At 46.3% G+C, this 12,911-nt stretch overlaps 1 protein-coding gene across 1 annotated transcript in view; it reads right to left on the reverse strand.

Annotated features, from left to right (window-relative positions):
* Window positions 1-1,112: 1,112 nt before the first annotated feature.
* Window positions 1,113-12,911, reverse strand: part of SLC6A4 (solute carrier family 6 member 4) — a 41,663-nt gene continuing 29,864 nt past the window's right edge. Inside the window, exons 10-14 of the mRNA XM_037070277.1 lie at window positions 12,391-12,522; window positions 11,215-11,314; window positions 9,647-9,747; window positions 5,952-6,119; window positions 1,113-1,824 (exon numbers count right to left, since the gene is read on the reverse strand). Coding sequence (XP_036926172.1) covers window positions 1,750-1,824; window positions 5,952-6,119; window positions 9,647-9,747; window positions 11,215-11,314; window positions 12,391-12,522 — 576 coding nt within the window. The 3' untranslated portion in view covers window positions 1,113-1,749. The remainder of the gene's footprint in view (window positions 1,825-5,951; window positions 6,120-9,646; window positions 9,748-11,214; window positions 11,315-12,390; window positions 12,523-12,911) is intronic.

The following is a 12,911-nucleotide window of genomic DNA, read 5'->3' on the forward strand; positions in this document are numbered from 1 at the left end:
GAGGAAGCAAGAAGGAATAAAAGAGGGAAGATAATGAAGGCAGGTCAGTATAGAATATTTTTCAATCCCCCTCCTCTTTTTCTGTAATATTTTGGAAACTCAGCCACTATCCTCTGTAAGGAGAAAAAAATCCTGCTGGAAAAAGCAAAGAATAAGAAACAAGGATGTAGGGGGAATACAAGAAGGCCGGGGAAGATTGCTGCGGGAAGGAGGCCACGGGAGGAAGAACTATAAACAAATAAAACCAGACCTCTATTATATGAATCTTCTTTCTATAAGGTTGTTAGAATTGAATTTGATTTCTATACAGGACTGAAGTGATATGGAACTAGATAAGTGAGTTGTTTTATCATTGACTAGACTTTATCCCCCCTTAAGATTCTGATAAGGAAATCTCACACTAGGTAAAATTTGCTTCTCTGACTATGCATCTGAGAGCCATAAGCCACTGAAGGTCAAATTTACTTGATTTGTATTAAAAACTATATATGGAACTTGAAAGATTATTCATTTAACTGACCCTTCTCCCATCAGCCTTACTTAGACTCAGTCTTAAAAATTATCTGGAGGGCTCACAGTTCTGGCAGTCAACCAGGAAGGGTCAAGGGGCTGGGGGTGGGAGGAGTGTTCATTTAAGGCTACCCTAGACTCTCCAATCACTTTCTAATTGAGGATGACCTTGGCTTAGGTCAGGGTTCCAAATCTATGTACCTTGTATATGAGAATTGGATTCCTCCTTCACAAAGCAAAGTGACCTCCACTGTCAGACTCAAGCTATTTGAAGTCTACAGAGCTTAAGTCGGCCAACTGAACACTGAAGATGCATTTGTCAATATCCACCTTCAAAGTAGTTCATGGTCAAGCCACAGTGACTAATGAAATGAAGTTTAGTTTTGCCTGTAGAACACTATACTAAATGTTTAGCAGAGAGACTGGAAGATGAGAATAAAGTTCAGTAAATGCTAACGGCTGACTCACAGGCAAGGTGTGTGTGGGCGCAGGTAGTGTCCCTGGAAAAGGAGAAGGTGGCAGAGCACGTTGTACTAATTCTACTTTTCAAATAATAACATACATACACATTTGAGTAGGTAGAATTGATTAATGTAAGAAAATTAGGAGAAATTCATATAGTTTATAATAGACTCAAAGTATTGGAATAAAGATAAGCGTACACTGAAACGGTACACACATATACTCACATGTACACATGTTTCTTACACCTTCCCTCCTGACTCCACAGCAGCACATGCGTTATAGAGTCGTAGTAGATCCGGCTACAGAATTCTATGCTACCAGGAAAATATGTGGCTAGCAAGACAGCATCCCTGTTTTTTCCTACACAGTTTATGCATCCATGAACAATGAAAAATTTAGAAGGAAACATGTCAGATACCAATGATCATCATGAGAAATGATACAGGAGATGTTCACAGACTTGATTCTAAATCTAATCCTAACCGACGATATGGTGGTTTTCATCACCTCCATACACATGCTCACACATCCAAACTAGTCCAGTTCAGCTGCATCAGAGTCTACCATGGTAAACGTCCAGGAGATTTCACAGAAAGACGTGGCTGGGAGCCTTAGGAGTCTGGGCACCATAGTCTTTGGGGACTCTGTCCCTGTGAAGACGGCCTTTCCATTGTCAGGCTTGGCTGCAAACTTGCTGACAGGGCGAAGGCGAGGCGTGACTTGTCAGAACTGGAGGAGGAGGTCTGGGGAGCCGCTTTCCTCTGGTTGAAGGTTTTAGACGGCATTCAAGCGGATGTCCCCACAGGGAATTTCTGTTGGTGTTTCTGGAGTGATACTTTTAATAATACGCTGTTGGGAAGAAAATGGGGTGTTACAAACATTCTTATAATTTAACAATATTGAAAAAGTATTTCAACATTAATATTAAAAGCTTAAATAGCATTAATAGCATTAAATTGGAATTGTCTTATTGACTTTCCTTAAGAATTACCAATTCATTCTCAAGTGTGAATTAAAATTTAATATTCAGGAACCATAAGCATCTCTAAACTAATTATGCAAGTCATTGTATCACTAATGGGAGAAAATGAGGAACCTTCAATAGAACCTCTGCTGGCCTATCACATGCCTCCGATGAGCTGGGAAAACTCATGTGTTCCTCTGGAAGGAGGAGGTTTCCCGTGGCCAATAGGGCTTGGGGAGCAGAAGGACCCTCCCCTGGCACCCTCCCCTCAGCCTGCATACACACTACAGGGACAGTGCCTGGTGTCATCAGCTACGGAAGAGCCAGGATTACCAGCTTAATGAATCCACCTGTTGAGGTGCATTGTGAGTTCATACAAGGGTGCAAATCATCACATAATTACATTTAAAAAGATGTGAGCATTGAAATCACTCCTGATCTCATCACAGGGAGAAGGGTGAAAATTTTTACATTAGAAACAGCTGAGGCGCACAGACGTGTTAAGACAGATCTGAAATATGCTTGGGATTGTGTATGAAACGCACAGTCCGCCTCATAAAAGCACCAAGGTGACATGAAGCAATTCCGGGATGCTGAGAAGGAAAAGCAGCGGCACTGCAGAGGCTTAGAAAAATCTTTAAGTTGCTTTGTAAGGTCCTGGATGGCAAAGTCTGTCTGTGTGGTAAGCAGGCAAAATTGGATCTGAACGTATCTTTTGATTCACTGATTTTAGGTGAAGCTCTAAGAAGTGCTCTTTTTATTTTGGATTGGAAAAGCACGTTAGTCCCTTTTTAGTTCCTCGTTCTGGAAGTTCGTTCTTCTATAAGGCACAGGGCCTGTGGAATTCAAAAAGTTCCATTCTCATAGTTAATGAAATTCACAAAAGTTTACATGTTGTGTTTCTGGTGGCCTTAGTATTCAAACACTGCACATTCACACTGGAAAGCCATGTAAAAGGAGTTGACCTGTGTAAGTCGTAGAATGCAACATTTCACAAACCATCCTTCCCCACAGACGAATGTGTAACCTGATCACACAGAGCTATGTAAGCTGATTAGATAGACTATGAGAGCTGATTACACAGAATTACATCTTGCTAATTGGGAACTGGACTCACAGCACTCTAAGTAACTAGTCTAAGTGTTGAGAAGAAGAGAGCGCTAAGGCGTGCGGTGGAGGCAGGGTCCACGATGTACCACATTGTAAAATAGAACACTTACTTGGCTTTTGTGCCCCGGCCCCCACCCACCCATTCTGCTGCCCCTCTGCCTGCTGGTTCCCCCTTCGTTTTCACATTTTGGCTGCATTTCAGTTGCCCAACTATCATTGCTCTTAAAATTTGCCAGCCCTGGCCTCCTGCAAGATGATAATCTGAGAAATGGATCACTGCTGGACAGTTGCTTGCTAGGGACCTGGATCTTTGTGCAGAGTACCAGGGAATTCTGTGAAGGACCTGAATTGAGACTTCCAGGCCGCAAGTGCATAGGATACCCTCCGAATCACAGGTGGCAAGTGGCAGCTCACTCCCCAAACTCCAACCTTGTGTGGCCAGGGCCCAAAGGGTTAAGAAATTGGCCTTTCTTTCAGTCTTTTTTTTTAACCTTATCCAACTTTCATGTGAGGCCTCCCTCCCTCCTAGCATGTTACAGACCAGCAAGTATGGTATTCCTGAAGAATTACAGTCCCTTGATGTTCTTGGCAGAAAACATGGCCTGTTTTAACCCTGTCGGAGATTAAGCACACACACGGGCATATTAAGGCTTTTGAGAAGTGCCACAGTAAAGAAACATATCTGACTTGCTTAATCCACCATTCTCCAAAACTTTTTGACTACATAAACTTTTCTTCCAGCAGCACTGCCTGTTGCTATTCCATGGAACTACCGCCCTTCACACTACGTTAACATTTGGGAAATGTTAACCCAGTCCAACAACACATCTTAAAGATGAAGACACTGCAGCCCAGGGACGGCGAGCAATTGCCATAGCTGACCAGCTGACCAATTGCCATCCCCTCCTTGTCTTCCTTGGCTGGCTGTATCGTGATGGCCCCACAATCAGCCTGACCGCAGTTACTAATGGATCTGAGCTGTTAGTGATGCGCCTTTGTGTGGTATATCCTCATGGCCAGAAAGCGGAATTTGCAAGAAAAATGACCATGATTTGAGGTGCAGTCTGTGACCAAAGAATACTGACATTTATTAATCTCAGTTCCTACCCGTGACCTTGGCCTCCCGATTGGTGACGGTAGAGCCCATGGGCCATCCTGACTGCCATAAAGGACAACCTGAAGAAAATTCAATGACTCGAGGTCTGAGCATGTGTTTCAGGCAACTCAGAGTTCGAGGCCCTTTGGGATGAATGAGGTGGTGACAGGACTGGTTTGGGTGTGGGAAATTAGTAACTCCTTGCAGATTCTGTTCACCCAGCATTCAGTTTTCCTGTCTGGAGAAAGAAATGAACTCAGTTCTCAGGAAAAGCTGATGCTCCATTATCTCACATTTTATTGCTTCACGTCTCTTACAAAATGTTGTAGGAAGATGAGTGTGTTGGAGCCCTGGCTGGTGTAGCTCAGTGGATTGAGTGCAGGCCCGTGAATCAGAGTATCACAGTTTGATTCCCAGTCAGGGCACATGCCTGGGCTGCAGGCCAGTTCCCAGCAGGGGACCCATGAGAGGCAACCATACATTGATATTTCTCTCCCTCTCTCCTTCCCTTCCCCTCTAAAAGATAAATAAATAAATAAATCTAAAAAAAAAAGATGAGTGTGTTGGTCTCATGTTTGAGTTTTGCTTCTAGAAGTCCACAGACCAGCCCATCTCAATTCACAGGTCATTAGAGAGTACGGTTCCTTCTAGCTTTTCCAAAATACCATTCTTCCCTTTTGAATAAGTCCTCTACAAAAGTGCCCACTCACATACTTTTAAGTGACCTGAACTACTAATTCTAGCAACGTAGCATAAAAAATGGCAACTCGCCCTGGCCAGGGGGCTCCGTTGGTTGGAGTGTCATCCTGTACACCAAAAGATCATGGGTTCAATCCCCAGTCAGGACGCATACAGGAGGCAACCCATCAATGTTGTTTCTCTCTCACACCATTGTGTCGGTCGATCTGTCTCTCTCCAAAATCAATAAATACGTCCTTGTGTGTGGATTTTTTAAAATGGCAACTCATCTCTCCCTAACTTCTAGCACCAACTGCTACACTAATAAACCACTAATGGAAACTGAGAACAAAAGGGAAATGGCACCTAAAGCGAAAGGGCATTGGCCCAGGAATCAGCAGACTTGGATTCGAAGCCTCCCTGTACTGCGTGTCCTTGGGCCAGTCACCGAGATAAGGACGCTTGGAACAGCATCATTCCCATCCTCAGTGGCTGTGTCTGCAACAATACCTGCCCATCCACTCATGAGGTATCTTGATAACAAAATGGGGTCATGTCCATGAGGATGCTTTGAAAAATGCAAAATTTAACACAAATTGTAAGTTTCTGTTATTAAAATTTTTATACCCCATTATTCATTGCTGAAATGAGTCTTGCTATAATAGCACCTTGATTTTCTACTCCAATGGCTTGAGCTAAAACTGTATTATTGCAACACCCTATTTCAGGGTGATTTTCAAAATAACCCTCGTTACACTGCTGTTAGAAAGATGACCATGGACATTTTCCACCATAACCTCCACTTAGATCAAGATTTGTGCAGGAGCCCAGGCACCACCGAGTCGATGAGTTAGTGATCTGGTAAGTTTGGGATGCTACGCACACCCCACACTCCCAGATGACCAGCTTGCTCCTTCGCCGCTGTGCTAGAGGGTTATGGGAAATGCCTTAAGATGACAGTGACAGCCTGTAGAGATCTCCATGGTGTATGTTCTAGAAGTATATAAGGTAGTTTCATGTGGTGGACTTTTATCTCCTGTGAAAAGAACATAACAAGAGACCCCTTTTCTCCCAAAACAATGAGCAGTCTGAAGACACGCACACATGCACACACACACTAGCACCTACTTCCTTCAGTGTCCCCGGAGTGACGAGCAGCCGGTACGTGATGTAGGTGGGGATGCAGATGAAAGACGAGGTCCCTATGCAGTAACCCAGGATGACACTCCAGTGAGGATACGTGTACTGGAAAAATCGCAGCTGTGGCGGGCTCATCAAAAAACTGCAAATGATGAACTAAAACGGAAATTCCAAGAAACATCAGAAATCTTAACCATGTCTGAGCAGCTCGAGACAGTTCTGATATCATGAACACCAAATGTAAAGCTAAGATACTTCTGGGAAATTCCCAAAATGTGACATATCTTAAATTCAACTCTGGCACACAAAATTCACTGATTTCTGTGCCTGATTATCTGGAAAAAATAAAATAGCCAGATGCTTATTTTGAGTTCTCCTCCCTACCTCCTACCTCAACTTCTGCAGTGGGGATGCAATGACTTCAGAATGCTATTTAAAGAAGTCACAGCACCCTCTTCAGGGCAAAGGGGGAGGGATTGGCATCCATCAGAAGTGGTTTGGGCCCCACTTATCAGATGTGGGAGTGGGGGGGCCCTCACCCCTGCCCCTGACCGGCCTAGGACTTCCTATTTCTCTCTGCTATGCTTTCATTTCCGCCTGCATCCCTGAGCTGTGATTGTTTTTTGTCAGAGGGAAGGTACCTAAGACCAGGAGAGAGAGTAAGGTTCTCAAGACCTGAGGAAGGCTGGGGGCGTGTGTTCCTTCTGTTCCCTTCCCTAGGCCCTCCGCTCTCTCCATTAAGCACCTTGGCCTGGGGTTTCAACAAGGACGGCTGTGCCACGAGGCAGCTCAGCAAGGAACGATGGCCTGCCACAGGCCCTCGTAATGAAAGGAAAAGGAAGGGAAAAGCAGTTTACTATATTGTTTACTCGAATATTCAGTGAAAATTTTGACCAAGAAAAATTCCACAGTGTGCTCCCAACACTCAGTTTATGAGTTTTCTTCTTTCAGTTGGGTTTCCAGAGAGAGCGTGAATATTGATTTTTGCCTAGTAACCACTGCACTGAAACAGTTATTGCTCTTGATTTAATTTAATTTTATTTCATGGTCATGAAGAAGACAGTAATGTAAATTATTTGTGTGGTTAAACATCTATTTATATCTTTTTTTTCTTTGTCTGCAGGTAATAAAATGGGACACTGTTAAGCACATATCCATCTTCTGAGCAGTATTACCCTAAGTCCAGGGGGCCCGGCCAACCACAGCCCTCTCTCTGGACTTACTCTCCTCACTCCCATACCGACTACCAAGGAAGATAGTTTGGGAACAGAGAAAAGAGGAGTCTGGTTAGGAGCCATCCCTGCCTCTCATCCTGATGCTGGGCGTGAAACCCGACGCAATTCACGGAGGCCCCAGGCTCTCATCAAGGCCGGTAAGGGTTGCATCAGGCACCCCTTTGCGTGCCCCAGCCTCTCCTTGCTCATATACAATATTTTCTTTTTCTGTAACTTGGCTTCAGTGAAAAAGAATATTTTTAGTAGGCTACTCATTGTTTACCTAAAGCAGCCATAAAAAGCCCAGAGCAGGGCATCTGTTAAGTAAACCCAGAAGTGGAAGACAGACTCACCCCTCTACAGCGTGCCCTGGAGCACTTGCCTTTAGGGGAAGTGAGTAAAGCGAACATCACAAGAATCATGAGTGATGTGCGTGAACCCAGACCTGTGCCTGGGTTTTGCTGGGCACCAAACCGCACTGACTGCACAGCAAGAGTTCACCCAGTCTGCCAGGCAAGCAGCAGTTCACAGAAATGAAAATAGTAAAGGCCTGGAGCCAGGACTGGGGTGAGACCTGTGAGGCACTCGGCCCAGGCCCAACACTTCCCAGGGGGTGGGAGGCAAAACTTCCGTAACCGAGACAAATAATATTTGAGTGCAACGTGGTAAAAAGAGAGACTCTGACAGGGCCCAAGTCGGGTAAGGTGGGCGAGTTACAGCGTCAGATCCTGTCCCTGTTTAAAATGTTGATGCCTCGTTCATCAGGAATATTTTCTGCATTAATTTGGTTTTTAAAACATTGCAATAAAATAGCATTTCTCTTGATTACTGAGATTTTGGGCTCCCCCTTAAATTTGATGCCCACACTGAGTGCCTTGGGTGCCTCTCCTGAATTTCAGCCCGTGTGTGAGGGTGACAAACAGGACTTCTTCCCGCAAGGAACTAATCCAGTGTGTCTCTCCTTCCTTTGAAAAACACATGAAAGGATTTAAGTAGATTACCAAGAAGCACTGGTAATAATATGAATTAATAACCCATTTACATCAGGGCTTCTGCTTCTAATAATGGCAGGCTAGGTGATTCAGACCAACCCGCTCATTGAAAACAACTAAAATTTCTGGACTTCAAAATATATATGCTTTTAATTTATCTAAAAGCAACAGGGGGTTGACAAGGTAATAAGGAACTACTGGGCCGAGATTTGGGGGGACGCTGGAGTGCAGCACCCCCACCATAGCACTGGGCCCTGAGGCTTCCTGGGCTCGGGCTGGCTTTGGTTTTGGAACCCTCCGCAGTCCTGGGGAAGGGAAGCAAGTCAGGGAGGAATTCTGGGGAGGCACGTGCAGCATTGCCAAGGCAAGGTGAGCCTACCACTCATCTCGTAGACTAACGTGTGCTATAAAAAGTACAAAAAATAAAGGGCTGCCCTGAGAAAGTCAAACGGATCACAAAAAGGGCTGCTTTCAAAAAGGGGGAAGGCACAGCTGGGTGCGAAAGGCAGAGACGATCCAAGGCACAGGGACGGCCCGACACTCCTCACGGGCTGCAGCTAGACGGGGGGACGTCTGATGAAGTTTCTGGCTCTCAAAGATCAAACAGGCAAGCCCCCCGCCCCCATAAAAATGAAAGCACAGATACATGGAAGGACAGGACATGGTCCCTGCTGGTGTGCACAGCATCACTTCACCCCAGGCTGTCTCCGAGTGCACTTGGGATGTTAGCAGGGTGTTTCCATCTTTGGGCAAACACGTCCCTCAGGAGGACACCAGGAGGGAACGCAGGGGCACATGCAGCAATGAAACACTGAACACAGCTGGGTGGACGGGCCCCCCTCGAAGCTGAACTTTCTCACCCAGGTCCTCTGGCAGTAAATGGATTCTACTTCTGATTCAGGTCACGCTTGAGGGCCTTTGCATGAGGAGTCTTTAAGAAAACCGACTGGGGCTTATCACTAGGACCCTGCCCTGAGCAGTGCAGTGAATTTTTCCTGGGCCTTCAAAGGTTCGTGTCATGTGACCTGGGGCCCTTTACTTAACATCTCTAAGCCTCAATTTCCTTAACTGTAAAACAGTGTATTAGAACTATACTACTCCATAGAACTCTGTGAGGATTAAGTTTTACACCGAGTCCGACCTGGCACTTAATGTTCAATAAATGTTATTTATCATTATCACTGAATAGGAGAGTAAGCAATAAGGTGACTCAAGCCCAGTCGTTATGGTGTCAGAAGTCAGAAGAGTGGTTAACCGTGGCAAGGACAGGGGCAGTGACTAAGGGGGACACAGAGGGGCTTCTGTTGTGCTTTTTGTTTCTTAGTTTCATTTTGGGTACAAAACTGTTCTATTTATAAAATTTCATGGGTTTGCACTCTTTTCTGCGTGTATGTTATACTTCTATGAAATTTATCTTTTATAGTGTTTGAGTGGATCTTCCTCCAGGGCCAGAAGGAGAAGGGAAAGGGCAACTCACCAGGAGAAACAGGGGGCTGACGGCCACCCAGCAGATCTTCCAAAACCACCCAGGGCTGAAGCCCAGCATCTCCTTCACGTCGCTGCAGAACTGAGTGATGCCTAAAATTAGCCGGAAGAGAAAGACTGATTGACTGCGAGGGGACAGGGACTGTCCGGCCCCTTGATTCTCAGAGAAACAATCAGCTCTGAAAGTTCTCACGGAGGGGGCTCAGGGCACCAATCTGCTCTGACCGTGGGACAGGGAGCTGGTCACCCAACTGCATTTCACAGTGAGCAATGTTCTGTCTACCCAGTGGGCAAGTAGGTGGACATTTGGGGAGGGACCCGAAGCTCCCTCTTGGTGCCCACACTGCCTTTCTAAGATCTCAACATATATTTTATTCTATTGGTACTGCAGAAAAAAAGTTAAATTTTGTTTAGAAATGACAGACCCACTCGACAGAGACTGACTTTGACCATATAACCACGTATGGAAAACTTCCCAAGAGAAAATTTTAACCACAGTGCAGCCCAATCAGTTGCCTGTTCATGGTCCTGGTTCTTCTATAAAAGTAACTGACATAGAAGGAAGAAGCGGGACTCTGGCGAGGAACTGAGAAGAACATCCACCCAGGAAGGCTGCCCTGTGCTCGCTCCGCTGAGAACGTCCAGCAACACCTGGGGTAGGTCTCTAGTGAGCCACACACTTGAACTTTGTCATCTGAATTGCTGAGGAGCTGAGGAGGACTTCATTTTTAAAAACTGGACTCATGTGCTACTCAAAATATGGGGGCCTTTTCCTCATATTATGCACAAAGACAAACATGCTAACGCTGTTTTATTTTCACAGAAACTAAGGAAAAATACATTTTTCAGTATGAAGTAATCACTTCTTGATTCTAAAGATGAAGACAGCCATCTCTGAACTAGGTTGTCTTCACTTCAGTTGCCTGTGTCCTCCCCAACCCCCCGACAACCCAGGGGCTCCTGGGACCCCTGCCCAGGGACCTGCGTCAGCTCACTCTCTGAGCCCCTGGTGGTTTCATCCTTATCAGATTCCATCCCAGGGTCAGAGCGGGCTTTTCCTGGGCAGACAATCCAAACAGGAACACTCTTGCCTCTGCCCTAGAACATAGCTCCTAAACTCTTCCTCAGTGCTCTGGAGGGAGCTCTTGCTTATGAAATGTAAATTGAGGGCCACTCTATAGAACAGCAGGATACAGTCCACTCTGCAGATGCAGTCACTGTGCACCGGTTCTTTGCATTCGGTCCAATTCTCAGAGCCAGTCAGGGTCTTAAGCCTCCACTGTGGAGGAGCTAAAGGGAACCGCTTCAGCCTGTCTCTGCTGGGGAAACATTTAAACTTGGAAGGAAACACGTCCTCCCAAGACACTGAGCAATCTGCGGTGGAGAGTGCGGAGGAGACAACGATGAGGTGTTTCTGAAGAAGGCACTCAGTTGAGCTTCCCTTGTAGACCTGCTGGGAGGTGACACGCCCTTCCCTTTCCTGAAGTCAGTCCTCTTTCCTGGTGGCTTCGGGCTGCTGTCTGCGGAAAGGACCAAGGTGGGTGGGAGGAGGTGTCTTACCATAGAACCAGCACACGGCGACTGCTTCTATCAGCACGACGGTAAGCACAGCCGGCCCCGTGGCATATTCCTCCAGCAGCTTCACCACGTAGGCCCCTCCCTGCAAATGACACCACCACCCTGGATAAGGGCCTTCTGGGGCATTGTCTCCTCTCTACCATAGGGCCCGAAAGAAGCGTCTTAACTAAGGATAATTCTGGAGAATTCCCACTTTGGGCCCCATAGAAGTATCTGAAAGCCTGACTCTTAGACTGGCCTTCTCAGGACGGGCCAGACCCCACTCCTTCTGGGGCCTCTTCCATCCTCAAGGGTCACTCTCCTTGTCTTGCTTCCTCTTTGCACTAAGTTGTTTGTCTGTTTGTTTGTTTTTAATCCTCACCCAAGGACATGCTTATTTATTTTTGAGAGGACAAGAGACATATCAGTCAGGTACCTCCTGTACACACCCTGACCAGGGATCGAACCCACAACTTTTGGTGTATGGGATGATGCCCCACCAACAGAGCCACACAGCCAGGGCTGCCCGTCGATTTTTAAGAGACAAACTCAAATGGGCCTTGATCTATGTTCAACTTTATTCAATTTACTAAAAACCTACTGTGTACTCACTCTACCTTGGAGAATCCCAGTCCCTAAAGACTGAATCTAGGAGAGTGTGCAATACCAGACCCACCGAGCACAAGGATCAGAATGGTCTTCTGTCCTAACCCCCAAACCCTTGGGTCCTGCTCAGAGGCCCCGCATGCTACTGAGGCTTCACAGACACTGAGGTCACGTCTCAAAGAGGCCTATTTGCAACATCTGCCTTGACTCAGGACACAAGCCCAGGTTTCTATGGGTCCTATCTGACGTAATGTTGTCAAGAATGCAGCCCTGAGGACTGGAATTAAACTGGAAGAGCAACCTTCAGTTTTTCTCCAGATATTCCGTCAAGCCTGAAATTGAGTTGAATCTACTGTAAAGTGCAAAGAGCCTTCAGGTGCCTCACAGAAAGTCTACAGACAGATGCCGCCAGAAACAACTTGTTCTTTTTATCCTTGATGACTAACTTTTTATAAGCCCTCCCTTTGGCCCCAAAGCCAGAGCACCATGTGGGACGGAAGGAAAGGAATGGCTTCCTGTACATTCTGTTGCCCCAGGGGAGGCTGACTCAAGGCTGAGGGTTGTGGTACTCACAAAAGTCAGGGTGACCAGGGACCCAAAGAAGCAGGTAACAATGACACAGAGCACGAACAGCTCCCGGCGCTTGGACCAGGTGTGCGGAAACTCATCCAGCACAGCTGTGATCACCCCCTCCAAGCCTGCAAACTGAGAAGGCCACACAAATGGTCGCAGGGGAGGCTTTGGGACAAACCTGTTACCTACCTTCTAGGACAGTGAACAAGAGGGAGGGGCTAAGATTGCCGAGTGACCAGTCCAGCTGATCGGGACCTGTTCCCCCTACTCACCAGCCCTTACTGGGAATACCTTTTCCTCTGTACACTGTCCTTTAGAACCAATCCCTATAGAACATGAAGGAAAGAAAATAGAGCACACGGACAGGGCTTTTTCAGGTGAGGACTCTTGGGGAGACTTTGGTTGCACCAGAAAGGTCAACTCAAAGCTGAGACTCCTTCCACACTAAGTGCAAGGCGCTGAGGTGAATGCTGGGTGGCAGGGCACTGAGACACGAGAGTGAGACATGTGAGGTGCTGTCA

This window comes from Sturnira hondurensis, unplaced genomic scaffold (genome assembly GCF_014824575.4).
Source record: "Sturnira hondurensis isolate 20B ecotype Veracruz unplaced genomic scaffold, ASM1482457v3 Scaffold0018728, whole genome shotgun sequence".
Lineage (NCBI taxonomy): Eukaryota > Metazoa > Chordata > Mammalia > Chiroptera > Phyllostomidae > Sturnira > Sturnira hondurensis.